General features: G+C 42.4%; 1 protein-coding gene across 3 annotated transcripts in view; it reads right to left on the reverse strand.

Annotated features, from left to right (window-relative positions):
* Positions 1 to 4654: 4654 nt before the first annotated feature.
* Positions 4655 to 13595, reverse strand: part of IMMT (inner membrane mitochondrial protein) — a 47615-nt gene continuing 38674 nt past the window's right edge. For all 3 annotated transcript variants that reach the window (XM_036263104.1, XM_036263106.1, XM_036263107.1), the window contains 5 exons: positions 13184 to 13198; positions 11200 to 11423; positions 8791 to 8922; positions 6583 to 6712; positions 4655 to 5604 (listed from right to left, as the gene is read on the reverse strand). In XM_036263104.1, coding sequence (XP_036118997.1) covers positions 4991 to 5604; positions 6583 to 6712; positions 8791 to 8922; positions 11200 to 11423; positions 13184 to 13198 — 1115 coding nt within the window. In that variant the 3' untranslated portion in view covers positions 4655 to 4990. The remainder of the gene's footprint in view (positions 5605 to 6582; positions 6713 to 8790; positions 8923 to 11199; positions 11424 to 13183; positions 13199 to 13595) is intronic.

Raw genomic sequence — 13595 nt, forward strand, 5'->3', positions numbered from 1 at the left:
CGGGCAGGTTAGCCTTTTGATCATGGTGTGCAACTTCCAAGGTGAAGAATGGCTACCTGGAAGCTTCTGTTAGCGCCTTTCCCCTTGGTTCTTTGGCTCCTGCAAATGTCTGTCTTCTCGGCCAGGTATTCACTGAGAAATGGCACACCCTGCCCCTGGCCGAGCCCTGGCCGAACATTCACCTGCCTGGCGGCTCTAACATTGATGGGCGAAGTCCGTGTGAACTGATGTCCTGCGGACTGGCAATGGGTACGCAGCTCTTTAGTTCTGCTACGGGTATTTCAACCCCGCTCTGGGCAGATAACTGCTTTGAACTTTTCAGAAAAAAATTAAGGCCTATAGGATTGGTCTTTGTTCTCTCTTATTTTAAAATATGTATTTCACTGACCAATGAAATTTTAATTAGTCTCTAATAGTAAAAGATACTGTTTTTCTACACCCAAATTAGTAACCTAGCCTTTTCGCTTTTGGTCCTGCCCTTCTCAGTTTGCTGTCTCTACACTTGACACTCAACACTGCATTCCTAGAAGGTACTTATTAAAATGAGTGGCTTGGGATGTCATAGGGCCCCTCATTCTTGTATTTTTTTTTATCCTCACCCGAGGACATTTTTCCATTTTTTGTTCAGAGAGAGTGGGAGGGAGAGAGAGGAAGAGAGAGAAACATCGACGTGAAAGGGACACATCGAGTGGCTGCCTCCCGCATGACCCAACCAGGGCCGGGGACAAACTGCAACCAAGGTACGCGCCCCTAGCGGGATCCGAACCCACTTCTCTCCAGAGTGCAGGCCAACGCTCTAACCGCCGAGCTAAATCGGCCAGGGCAGATCCCTCATTTTTAAGTCCACTCATAGAAGAGTCTCAACATTCTCAGCTGATGTTTATATAGGAAACAACATGAAACTCAGTTGATTATAAACAAAATGATAGGAAGGTTTGAATCGAGTTGTGAGAAGCTTTGGAGCATGAAAAGGGTGTGCTGCTTTAGTCAGTGTCTGCAGCGGCATACAAAGCAACCATACGGAAAGTCGGAAAACGGCCTTTGTAAACTGCAAACTGAGGGTTGTGAAACTGAATGAGTAACTTATCAGGAAGGAACAGGAGAAATCAGGGCATCGGGAGAGCAAATGGGAGTCAAGACTCTGGGATGAGAAGGGTCAAGGGAAGAGTCTAGTATATGTGCAGTAACTTCAGTGTTGCCTCAGGTATTACCATTGTGTGGAAATTAGAAATCGTGTTTTTGGTTCAACAATTGAGGTTTAAAATCAGTTTTTGTGTGTGATAACTAGAACATTTTAATGAGACGTATTAGAGTAGTTTTGTGATACATTTTTCCAGTGCAATAAAAGGCACATATAGATGCACACATAAAAGGATCTGATTGTGCCCGGCCCGTGTGGCTCAGTGGATTGAGCATTGTTCCACGGACTGAGGTCCGGGTTGGATTCCTGATCAGGGCACTTGTCAGATTGTGGACTTGATCCCCAGTAGGGGGTGTGCAGGAGGGAGAGAAACATTGACGTGAAGGGGACACATCAAGTGGTCGCCACCCGCATGAGCCAACCAGGGCTGGGGACAAACTGCAACCAAGGTACGTGCCCTTAGCGGGAACCAAACCTGGGTCTCTCTGGACTGCAGGCCGATGCTCTAACCGCTGAGCCAAACCAGCCAGGGCAACACTATATATTTTAAAAAAGTGTATCTGGTCATGATGTAGATTATTTTACTGCTGGTCATGGTCAAATATGTTTGAAAAACATCAAACTAGGTTGCTGGGACACAGCAGTCACTAGGAGTATGTCTGGGGCAGGGTAAGTTTTGTGGAATCATTTCAATCTTAGTGGCAGTGGTAATGGACCAGAGAAATGGGTGTTTTATTTGATTGATATAAGGCATTGTGCTAGGACAGGATGATCACATGTAAGGTATACAAAGTAGGCAGTGAAGGAACCTAACCTAGAAAAGTACGCGTCAGCCAACCTGCACAGCTGTGGTCTATGGAGGAATCAGAAGGACCACTGGAGATAAGAAAGCTCAAGGAAAGTTCAGAGCTCAGCAAGATTTACTCCTGAAAACTATTATGTCCAATAGGAGTCAAAGTCATGACAGAAAACCTAAGCCTTGCCACTGATACCAGTGGAATCTTTTCCCATATCAATGCCGCCTCCACTGGCTTTTCATCCCTCCAGAACCCCTTCCTCCTGAAGACCCCAGGGCAGTATCCATACAGCTAGCTCAAACTAACGAGTGAAACCATGTCACCTTCCTACGTGGAAAAGGGAGGTGGCCTGGTAACCCTCCTTCCCCTCCTTTGGTTTCTCATACTCCCTCAGGGCACCTAACTGCATCAACAGGAAGGAAACCAGGGACACTGAGCTTGGTTCGGAGAAATGGTGACCACTAGGCCTGATGAAGTGATTTGCCTGATACATAATCCTTTTCATTTCCCTTTTATGTTAACTTGAATTATCAGTTGTTCTGTACCGAGTTTAAACAAGTTACTTTAAAACTGGTTGGACAAATCACTTGGACTTGGAAACTGCTTTTATCCAGAACCCAAGAGAGCCTAGCCCGGCCCGAGTGGCTCAGTTGGTTGAGATCGTCCTGTGCAGCAAAATGTTGCTGGTTTGATTCCCGGTCAGGGCACATACCCAGGTCTGTGCGTTTCATCTCTGGTAAGGGCACATAGGCAACTGATAGATGTTTCTCTCTCACATTGATGTCTCTCCCTCAACCCCCTCTTTCTAAGCATGTCTTCGGATAAGGATAAAACAAGACAAGAAACAGAACCTCAGAGCAGAGGGTCTGAGTTCACACTGGTAGTGTGCCTTTAAAAAGACTGTCTAAAGTTACATTTCAGTTTGTTACAGTATTGATTTTAAAGAACATTAAAGCAAAGATCAGAGTTTTAATGTTAAATCTGGAGGCACGAGTTTAGAATGTTGCGAACAGTTCTATAGCACTCAGGAGGGAGGCAACAGGTGCCCAATCTACGGCTAAAACAGACAGACGTGCAAGCAGGATGGCAACGATGACTTGGCTTCATTTGATCCAGGTCAAGAGTGTAACTACCACCTGCACTTTAAGCTAAAATACACTGCAGTGAAGCTCCTTGTCCTAGTGTCAGGCTACGTCCACCTTCCCCCAGCCTTGCCCCTTTGGATTCCACCTCCTTGAAATAGAACGGAGAACCCAGGTAAAGGCCCCCTCACTTGAAGGGTTGCTAAGTAACATCTCAGGAAGAGTGAGTCTTGGCACAAGAAGGAAAATCAAGGCCTGGTCAGAGTCCCCTTTTCAACATTATCCAGTCTTCCAATTTGCTCTGGGGGTGGGGAGGTTTGCTAAAGAAACTACCTTTGTTATTTTGATTTAAAGAGCTCAAATAATCCAGTCAGTGTTGCTTACTTGGTGTCAGCTCAGATGATCACATCTGAAGAATGTTATTCCCGGGCTCCTAGAGAAATTCAGATTTCCTTATCGGCACTATTCTACATATTACAGGAGTAAAACAGAAATTACAAGCACTTCTAATATGACAAATAGGTAAGCAGCCAGCTTTGACATCCCATGCCATTCCAAAGGGAAGTAAGGGCTGAATTTAGAACCTTATTATCTTCTAGTAAAAACAGCCCACAGGTGCCAAGAATGACTCTATCTGCAGAAATTAAGGACATTACACAAAACATATGTTCCCATCAGAGACACTAGATGTATTTTGTTGAATTAAGAATCTACGTAGGAGGAATATAAGAATTAGTAATGTCAACCCGGGCCAAAGTGGACCAATTGATCCCTGAATCAAAGGACACGGTCAAGTGTCATGCAGACTGGAATGTAGCAATGAAAATGCAGGGGCTGGCATACTTGCATCCCCCTCTCTTTTTCCATGATTTGTAGATACATTGCTCAAACAAAATCGCCTCCTCAACAATCTCTTTGTGAACACACACAACCAAACAAAATTTGTTTGGGGGAGAAAGTTGACAGTATTTTCATGGAGTAAAAAATAAATGAATTTGGTCCTGCCGGTGTGGCTCAGTGGATTGAGCATTGTCCCCTAGACTGAGAGGTCCCAGTTCGATTCCCAGCGAGGGGCGTGCAGGAGGCAGCTGATTGGTGTAGTTCTCTCACATCAATGTTTCTCTCCCTAAGAAATCAATAAAAACATACTTAAATAAACAAATATATGAATTAATGTGTTAATGTTTACACAATATGGCAATTGTACAAATCAAGTAAACTAAAAAAGTTCTCTGGGTTTTATGGCAATCAGTTCAAATATACCACAAAATTATTCAATCCCTTTAGGGTTCCAGGCTCAGCACCCCCACACTTCAGTGAAGAGTTCACCAGGGAAGGTGGTGGTGGTGGTTATGTGTGTGTATTGTTCCCTCTGATAACAGTAAAATAAGTTGGGGATATGTACTGTTTCTAGTGCTTTCAGTCACTAGAATCATGTATCATCTCCAACTGTAAATGTATCTGGCATTTGGCTTGTGCATCACTCTTGAGTTTGAGCAGCAGGAACCAGTTGTGGGGCCCAATTCACAGCCCGGAAACTGAGTGCCCGGGACTTCCTACTTCTGCTGTTGCTGCTTCTCAAGGACATTTTCTGTACACACAACAAGCTAGAAATGATACTCTTTGAAAAGGGATAAGCTACTCAGTTTTCATCTTTTTGTTTTATTCAGTTTGCTCCAAGGGCAAAATCAATAGTAATAGGGATCACAAACATCATTTTGATTGGCTCACAAGCCTGATCAGTAAAACCTGAAAAACAGAAAATGTTACACAAGTTGCAAAGAAAGTACTCCTGGAGTTCACTGACATGATAGCAAGTGGAAATAGTATAAATGCAACAGGTGTTAACATTTAGAACGGCATTTGTAACCCGCTCCTTTCTAGACAGTTCTGGGACCCTGCTGCTAACCCTTCATGTATTACCGCTGACTTCCTGACATGAACCAGGACATGCCCGAACTTCCTAGGCCTTACTCCTGCTGCACTCGAGTGGTTCCTATTCCTACAGCGCTGGCGTATGCGGTCAGGACTTCCACTATCTGTTTAGTTTCTAGAGTCATTCGGGCTTCCTTCAGCCAGTCCTGCGCCACTCGTCTGGACTCCCCTTTTAGCTGGTTGACAAACTTTGCTGCCAGCTCCAGATCACCATGCTCAATGCAATAGGAGGCATAGGACAGTAATTTAAATGTGTTTATATCCTCAGGGCTGAGCTCCACTGGTGGCTTCAGTTGCTGAGGCGGGAACAGGAGCAGAGACTGCAAGTAGGAGAGGAAGTACTGGTATAAGCTATTTCTGGTTTCATCAATCATTGCTACCCTTCGGGCCAGTTTTTGGACAGCATAGAAACGGACTCTAAGGGTCTCTTCACTGTACACCCCACGGGTCAGGGACTCTGGCGGGATCGCAGCGGTTAAAGCTTGGGCAAATTCACTATCAGAACAGGTGGCTTTGATGGCCTCGACTGCACCTCCCAGTGGAACGGTGGGCAGGTCTGCGGACGCCGTCTTCATGCTGTACTTGAGTGCCTCCACCGAGAGCCAGAGTTGGTGGGCTTTCCTGGCCTCCTCTTCGGCAACTGCATGACCTATAATGAAAACAGGCAAGGAAAAACATTTTTCTTTCCACTCAACTGTGTCCTGCTCATACATGCAGAGAACTGAGGTGCCTTCAATAAGCTAAATTCACACATGTGGAAGATGGGGACACAAAGATCCTCCAACTCCATCCCACCCCTTATTTCTGGAGTGTTCCTTCCTAGCTGGCCTATTCATATGAGGCCACAACCACAGCATAATTTGACAAGGACCTGTTTTTCCTAAGACCCGGGAGAAACCGAGACATGCATGTGCACAAGCACCACTGAATCCCCTTCTCTGCTGTGACATCTAGGCCAGTGCAAGGCATCTCCTTCAGATATATTTATCTGTAGAAATGTTTGAGAAGGAAACATTTAAATCAGGCTAAGATTTATGCTAAGGCCATCAGAAACTTCCTGAAAAGGGATGGAAGACTTCAAATACACTGAATAGACTACTTATTATCTTTATCTGACAAAAAGATTCCATAATGCCCCAAAGAAACCCATTGTACCAACACCTTCATTGTTCAGACTTTTGCCTTTCAATGTGGCAAATGGAGGCTCAGCTAACTACTGTCCACATGGTGGGTGAAACCAGCAGATCACCACGTCCAGACAACCTTACAACAACAGGGCTGGAGCAGGTCAGCACAGCCTGGAGGCCAGCACAGGACCACACTGACCTTCTCCCCTCAGGACACATGCGGCATCACCCAAACGAGTTGGGTAAACTGCAACATAAATGGTGATCTCATGTCTGTCGCATAAGGGGTAAAACTTCAACTTATTTAGATTTGATTTTTAGATTCTTTTAAATTTCCTCTCACAACTATGCTCCAAATTTTTCTAAGAAATGAATGAAGTTTATCAGTGGTGTCAGCATCTTTATGCGCTAATGCCGATGCATGGATCCCGTTACTCTCGTAACAAGAAATTACCCTAAGAAGCTGGATTGAATGAAATCTAAGAGGTCCGTGTACTCACTCTGAACAGCCTGTTCGATTCCTCTCAGTCTGGCATAGGCAGTGTTTATATCCATAGTAAAGTTGTCAACCTGCTCTTGACTGAGCCGACGAAACTGTAATTCTTGTTCGGCAAGCTTCTCAGACAGGTCCTGAAGTAAAATGCACAGTGTACAAGAATCGATGCTTCCGCAATGCACGACACTGACAGGGACACTGCAGTCACCCAGCAACTGCTCCACTCCAAAAGCAGAGAGCCTTTAAAATCTCAAAACAGCTGTCATGACATGCCTACATTATGTGAAAGGTTTCAAAATTCTCTAAAACTCCTATCTGATGTGTAACTTGTACAAATTTACTAATGAAGCTAACGTTAGAGGCGGCGGACTAGCAGAAGAAAGGAGGCTATGAAAATGAGAACATACTAACTTTAGAAAGTAACGTACTGCCATGCAAATATAATGATTAAATTACACTGTATTCAATATCCTCTATTTAAGAGATTATATATTCATTTTTCTCAGAAAAATGCCCATCAAATAGAATTTAAACTGCCTCTTCACATTGGCATAAATTTCATTTTTTGGAAGATTTTCTTAAGTGGACAACCTCATTTCCTTATTGTGAGACAAAATAAGTTAGTTTAGCCCGGCTGGTGTGACTCAGTAGATGGAGCATCGTCCCATGGACTAACAGGTCCCAGTTCAATTCCTGGTCAGGGCACAAGCCCTAATTGTCGGCTCGATCTCCAGGAGGCAGCCGATCAATGTTTCTCTCTCACATTGATGTTTCTATCTCTCTCCCGTCCTCTCTAAAAAAATCAATAAAAACATAATTTAAAAAATGTTAATTTATTATAATAGACTTGCAGAGTAGAAACTAATTGTGATTAAGGGCATCCTGATGATTTCCAAACTTAACCTTACTAGAAGGTGTTCCTCAGATATAAAAACCTAGGAACGACCACACAATCCATAGGAGTTTATAGGGATAAGACAGTGTCAAATCCTCAGAGCCCTATTTATTTTCTTTTTTTTGTTAATCCTCACCTGAGGATATTTTTTTCTATTTATTTTTTTAGATAGAATGAAAGGGAGGGAGGGAGGGGAGAGAAGGGTGAGGGGAGAAAAAGAGAGAGAGAGACATCGATTGGCTGCCTCCCACATGACCCTGACTGGGGCCAGGGATGGAACCTGCAACCCAGGTATATGACCTTGACCAGGAATCAAACCCAAGACCCTTTGGTCCATAGGCCAACACTAACTGCTGAGCCAAACTGGCCAGGCCCTAATTTATTTTCTTAAACACAAGTATCACAGTGTGAGATGTCTGTTTTGTTTACCTGGTTCTGTCTGATGCTCTGCCTTGAGCACCACTGCACTCAAGCACATAGCAGGCACTGCCTGGCACTCATCAATATTTAGGCACTGGTTGAATAGGTTCATTCATGAATTACATTGTGTCAAGTATTATCTGCATTCCTGAAACCCCATGTACCAACGCTCCTTAGAGCTTTGATGGCTCCAGATGACAGGACATAGATACAAAACACATGTGATCAATAACACATAGGTACAACTTTATGTAAAAAGGAGCAATTTTGCAATATACAAAAGCCCCACTCCAAGGGTAGGTACTATTAGAAATCTTTCCACAGTCTTCCATATCCTCAAAGGGAATGACAATCAAAGCACATTAAAAGGAAAGGAGATGCCTGGCCAGTGTGGCTCAGTGGTTGAGTGTCGAGGTCACCGGTTAATTCACTCTCAGGGCACATGCCCAGGTTGTGGGCCTGATGCCCGATGGGAGGCATGCAGGAGGCGGCCAATCGATGTTCTCTCTCACTGATGTTTCTATCTCTCTCTCCCTCTCCCTTCCCCTCTCTCTAACATCAATAAAGGAAAAATAGAAAAAATCAGGGAAGAAGAGCCCTGGCTGGGTGGCTCGGTTGGTTGGAGCATCATTCCATACAACAAAAGGTTTCAGGTTTAATTCTGGGTCAGGACACATCCTAGTTTGAAGGTTTAATCCAGCTCGGGGCATGTACACAAGGCAACCAACTGACTTCCTCCCCATGACTTTCTCTCTAAAATCAATAAGCATATCCTTGGGTGAGAATTATAAATGAATGAACGAATGAATGAAAAAATAAAGGAAAGGAGAGACTGCTATTAATAAAAAGGGCAAAAGGAGGTTGAAGGGGAGTCAGTGCTTTACAACAGGTCCTCACTTGTTCAAATTCATGTTTCAGTTCCTGTTCTTGCACCCTGAGGACATCTTGTAAGTGATCAGTGTGGGCAGCAGCCTGTCGGCGAAGCTGGGTTCTCATTTCATTCTCCATGGCATCTCTGACTTCCTCTACCTGCAAAACCACACAGTAATGATTAATGCCCAGTCCTCCACTTATGCTTCCAGAAAAAGAGAAGAATAGTAACAACAATGACAGGAGCCTCCATGTCCTGATTCCCTATGATGTGCCACGCATAGCTACATATTCTTTACTTCAACTTCTTCTATGAATCAGAAAGCTGAATGCTGAAAGGTGACTCAAACAAAGTCACATAGTTGTGGCAAAAATCAGGTTTCAAACAGTAGTCTCTCTGGCTTCACAACTTTTGTTTCTTCCATATCACCAGGCTGCCTCTTACACAAAGCACACTCATTTCCCAAATCACACCCCTTGAGAATGAACAAATCCAGGTCACGGGGGAAAATCACTACAAAGACTTGGGGTCAAACACAGTTTCACCACAACCATCTGTGTGACCCTGGAGAAATTACTTATCTTCTCAAGTCTCTTCTTTTTCATCTGTGAACAATAAGCCCACTGTGAAGAACTGGTAAGAAAATTAATAAGTATCTGGCAGTTGCTGAACACACTTTCTTCTAAACAAAGAAAACTGCTCTATAACTGCCTGTTTTATATAAATTTAGATTCAACATGAGCCAAATCAAACCAAACTATGAAAAGCCTTGCCTAACAATTAGCCATGGGTCATATTACAAATTACTTAACACTGATTACTTACGATTCATTAACTGACTTATTCTCAGAAATAATATTAATAAATGAATCCATTTAGTCAGTCCATCAGTATTTATGGAGAGCAAGCACTGTGCCAGGCAGTGCCTACCACATGCTTGGATGCAGTGGTATTTAGGCTAAACAGACAAGACTGTGATACTTGTTTTTAAGAAAATAAGGCAATATGAGAGAAAGTAATATACAGGCTCTACTTTATATTGGAGGGATAGGAATGGCCTTGCTCAGGTGACACCCAAGCTTAAATCTTAGGTTTAAAGAGAGGAACCAGAACAAAGTACCAGGCAGAGCAAAGACCCCAGGAAAAAAGATGTAGTCAAGGTACCCTTCCCCCCAAAAAAACCAGGGCCCCTGGTAAATAAGGGAAGTAGGGAAGCCTGGTTCACAGCAAACAGGAATAAGCTCAAGAGGCCTTGTTGGTACAGGCAAAGAATCTGGATTTCCTATTAAAGACAGTGGGCTATCAGTGGATGATTTTTAGTAGCCTGGTGTCTAATCCGAATGTTTTATAAGGACCACTTGCCTACATAAACAGACTAGAGATGGGTATGAAATCATGGAACCTTTTAAGATGATTCTCTGGACTAAGGTAATGGGAATGGAGAAAGAGAACAGTGAACAGATCTGAGGTTTACTTTGGATGCGAGCTGGTCGGACCTGCCAATGGATTGCAGGTGTGAGGTGATGGAGGTTCATTTAGACTTTGAATGAACATCTCTCTATATTTTAGAGAGAAGCAAGTTGAGGGAGGGGCTAGAAGACCAAATGGAGAAAATCAAGAAATCTGTTATGAATACGCTGAGTTTGAAAAACTTCTAAAGTTGTAGCTGGAGACATCAAGTCAGCTGCTATCAGGCAACTAGAAGCCAAAGCAGATTTTGAAGCTAGTAACATAAATGTCTTAAGTGATGGGTAATACACTTAAAAGACACAGGACTAATTAAGAGCACTTGGAAACAGTTCAGACGTGTAATTTCAGAACCAATGCCAGCACACGCCAATATCAGAGAGGCTGAGCAAAGGCCAGGGAGTGGCCAGCGAGGTGGGAGAAAACCAGAAGAATGTGGGGCCTGGTGGAGAAGGGAAGGAAGAATTAAGGAGACAGGAATGGTCCACTGTGCAGCTGAGAGGACACAAAAATAGGATGAGTAGTCAGGTTCCCAAATCAGCCTACAGACACCTCTTTGACACATGATGTGCCCATACAGAAACCAAAGAGCAATTCCACCCATTCTTAACCACCACCTACTTAAAAACACTGGCAGAGAGAAATATACTCAGAATCCAAAACAGATACTTTCAACACTGTTTTAAGGGGCAGATGCTCCACTGGAAAAGGATAAGCTAGATAATTCTAGATACCAGTAGCCTGTTCCTTTCCTACACTTCTGCCTCCGCTCAACACAGGAACTCTGGCAGACTAATCCTTCCCTAGAAGTCCTGACTAGAACAAGGGCCAAAGCTCCATTCAAGAGGTGGGTTGGCATGGCTTACATCTAGTATTTTAAAATCAGTGACTGCTGGTTTTATCTCTAGAAGCAGACAATCGAGTTAGAGTCACTTGAAATATTAGACCATCGCTCTCATTTCCTCTACCTTTCTGTCTTGTTCAGCCTGTATCTCACTCCTGTGGTGTTCTAATGCTTTTGCCACTGCAGAGTCAAATGCCCGCTTTTCTTCCCGCTTCTGCTTCTCCAAGGCTAATGCAATATGCTGCTTCTCCGTGGCTTTCTGCTCGGCGAGCTCTCTGTTTAGCTGGTCAATGCGACGATGTGCATGAGCAACCAGGGAGTTCAGATCATCAGTAGACAGCTTGTCAGCTAAACAGAAAACCACATTAAAATGTTAGGTATTTCACCAAACCACGTATCTACAAGGAAATGTGTTTCAATTGATTATAAAATTTAACTTTAACAGCAATTAAAAACAAAAAAAAGCAGCCTGGCTGGTGTGGCTCAGTGGATTGAGTGTCATCCTACAGACTGAAAGTTCCAGGTTTGATTCCCAGTGGGGGCGTGAAGGAGGCAGCCAATCGATGCTTTTATCTTTCTATCCCTTTCTCTCACGCTAAAAAAATCAATAAAAACATTAAAAGAAAGAAAAGCAAAGAGTAGTTAACGTTTGAAACGAAATTTATATTCTACAGTGCAATTAAAAGTCCTAGCTCATGGCCAGCAACTGAGGTGTTTTCATTCTCAAGCAAAGTTAAGTATGGCTGGTTTTCATGTATATAACCAGTTCTTTTCCAGGAACCCAAATCAGCACTTCTAATCTGAACTAATTATAAATTGGTTTAATAGCTTACCATAATTTTGCCTCTAAGGACAAAGCTTATGTATACAATCACTTCTATATTTTCTTTCATGCATGACTATTAGTCATAACAGACATCCAATGAAAGATTCTTTTCTGCTAAAACTCAAATCCAAATTCTCTCAGGATTTTCCCCAAAAAGACTGTGCATACCTTTACTCTTTTTAAAAATATGTTTTTATTGAATTTTAAAGAGAAAGAAAAGGGAAAGATAGGAACATCAATGAGAGAGAAACATCATAGGCTGCCTCCTGCATGCCCCCTACTGGGGATCAAGCCCGAAACCCGGGCATGTACCCTGACTGGGAATTGAACCAGTGACCTCTTGGTCGATGGGTTGATGCTCAACCACCAACCCACACCGGTTGGGCTACCTTTACTCTTAAACAGATGATATCATTTAGGACAGTGATTTGCAACCAGAATCACTTGTAGAGTTTTTTATTTATTTATTTATTTATTTATTTATTTATTTATTTATTTATTATCTTCACCAGACAACACTTTTTTTTGCACTGATCTTCAGATAGAGCAGGAGGGAGAAAGAAGGGAAGAGAGAGAGAGAAACATCGATGTGAGAGAGACACATCAAGTGGCTGCCACACACATAACCCCAACCAGGGTGGGGACAAACTGCAACCGAGGTACGTGCACTTAGCAGGAACCGAACCCGGGACTTTCTGGTCCACAGGCTGACGCTCACTGCTGAGCCAAACCGGCCAGGGCCACTTGCAGAGTTTTAAAAGTATTCATGCCCAATGATTCTAATTTAGGCTTAAACACTCTTTTCCTCCTAATTTCACACTCCAGAAGTACTCTAATATATTACCATAGATTGAGAATTATGACTCTAACAGCAAAATACAGAATGTGAGAAATACGAGATGATAAATAACTCAACTCTATAATAAATAGATTGAAAAGCAAAAAACAAAGTGAGGATAAGAGATTTATTGATCAAATTCAACATGTGCAGCTCCTTTGTATATTGATTGGACTAGAAAAATTAAAATAACGTATTCTATAAAAAACTGGGGATATCTGAACACTGAATAGGCATTGATGACATTAAGGAATTATTATTTTATAATGGTATAGTGATTATGATTTTTTTTAAAAACATACTGAGCCTGGTCGGTGTGGCTCCATGGTTGAGCATCGACCCATGCACCAAGAGGTCGCTGGTTCATACAAAATAAAAACTTTAAACACTTCAGTTTTTTAAGACTCAAAAGCCTTTAAACATAAAAGACACATAATTACTCACCTAGGTCAGAAATGGCTACAAAGAAAAAGAAAAACAGTTTTAAAAAAGAACATACATATTTCAGTTATTAATCATTAATAATTAAATAGAAATATCCAAAAGGAAACAAGAAAGAATGAGAAACCAGTAGAAAAAGTACATTTTAGTACTAGGAGCAAAATAATAGTTTATTTCTTAAAATTTTAAAGGACTATAAAAAAATATAAATCAAGGTAAATTCTAACATTTTAGAAAAGAGAAGTCATTGATACTAAAAGTAGTTTTCACCTCTAGGCACTCATCTTTAACTATTTTTACCAGAGCAACCAATTTTGTTTTTACATAGAAACTAATTCTCGCCCTCCATCTGCATTAAGTTCATAAAGTATTTCACTAAGACACAGCCCTGCCTCTGTTCTCAGTACCAGGCTCC

Source organism: Molossus molossus, unplaced genomic scaffold (assembly GCF_014108415.1).
Source record: "Molossus molossus isolate mMolMol1 unplaced genomic scaffold, mMolMol1.p scaffold_m16_p_15, whole genome shotgun sequence".
Taxonomy (NCBI): Eukaryota; Metazoa; Chordata; class Mammalia; order Chiroptera; family Molossidae; genus Molossus; species Molossus molossus.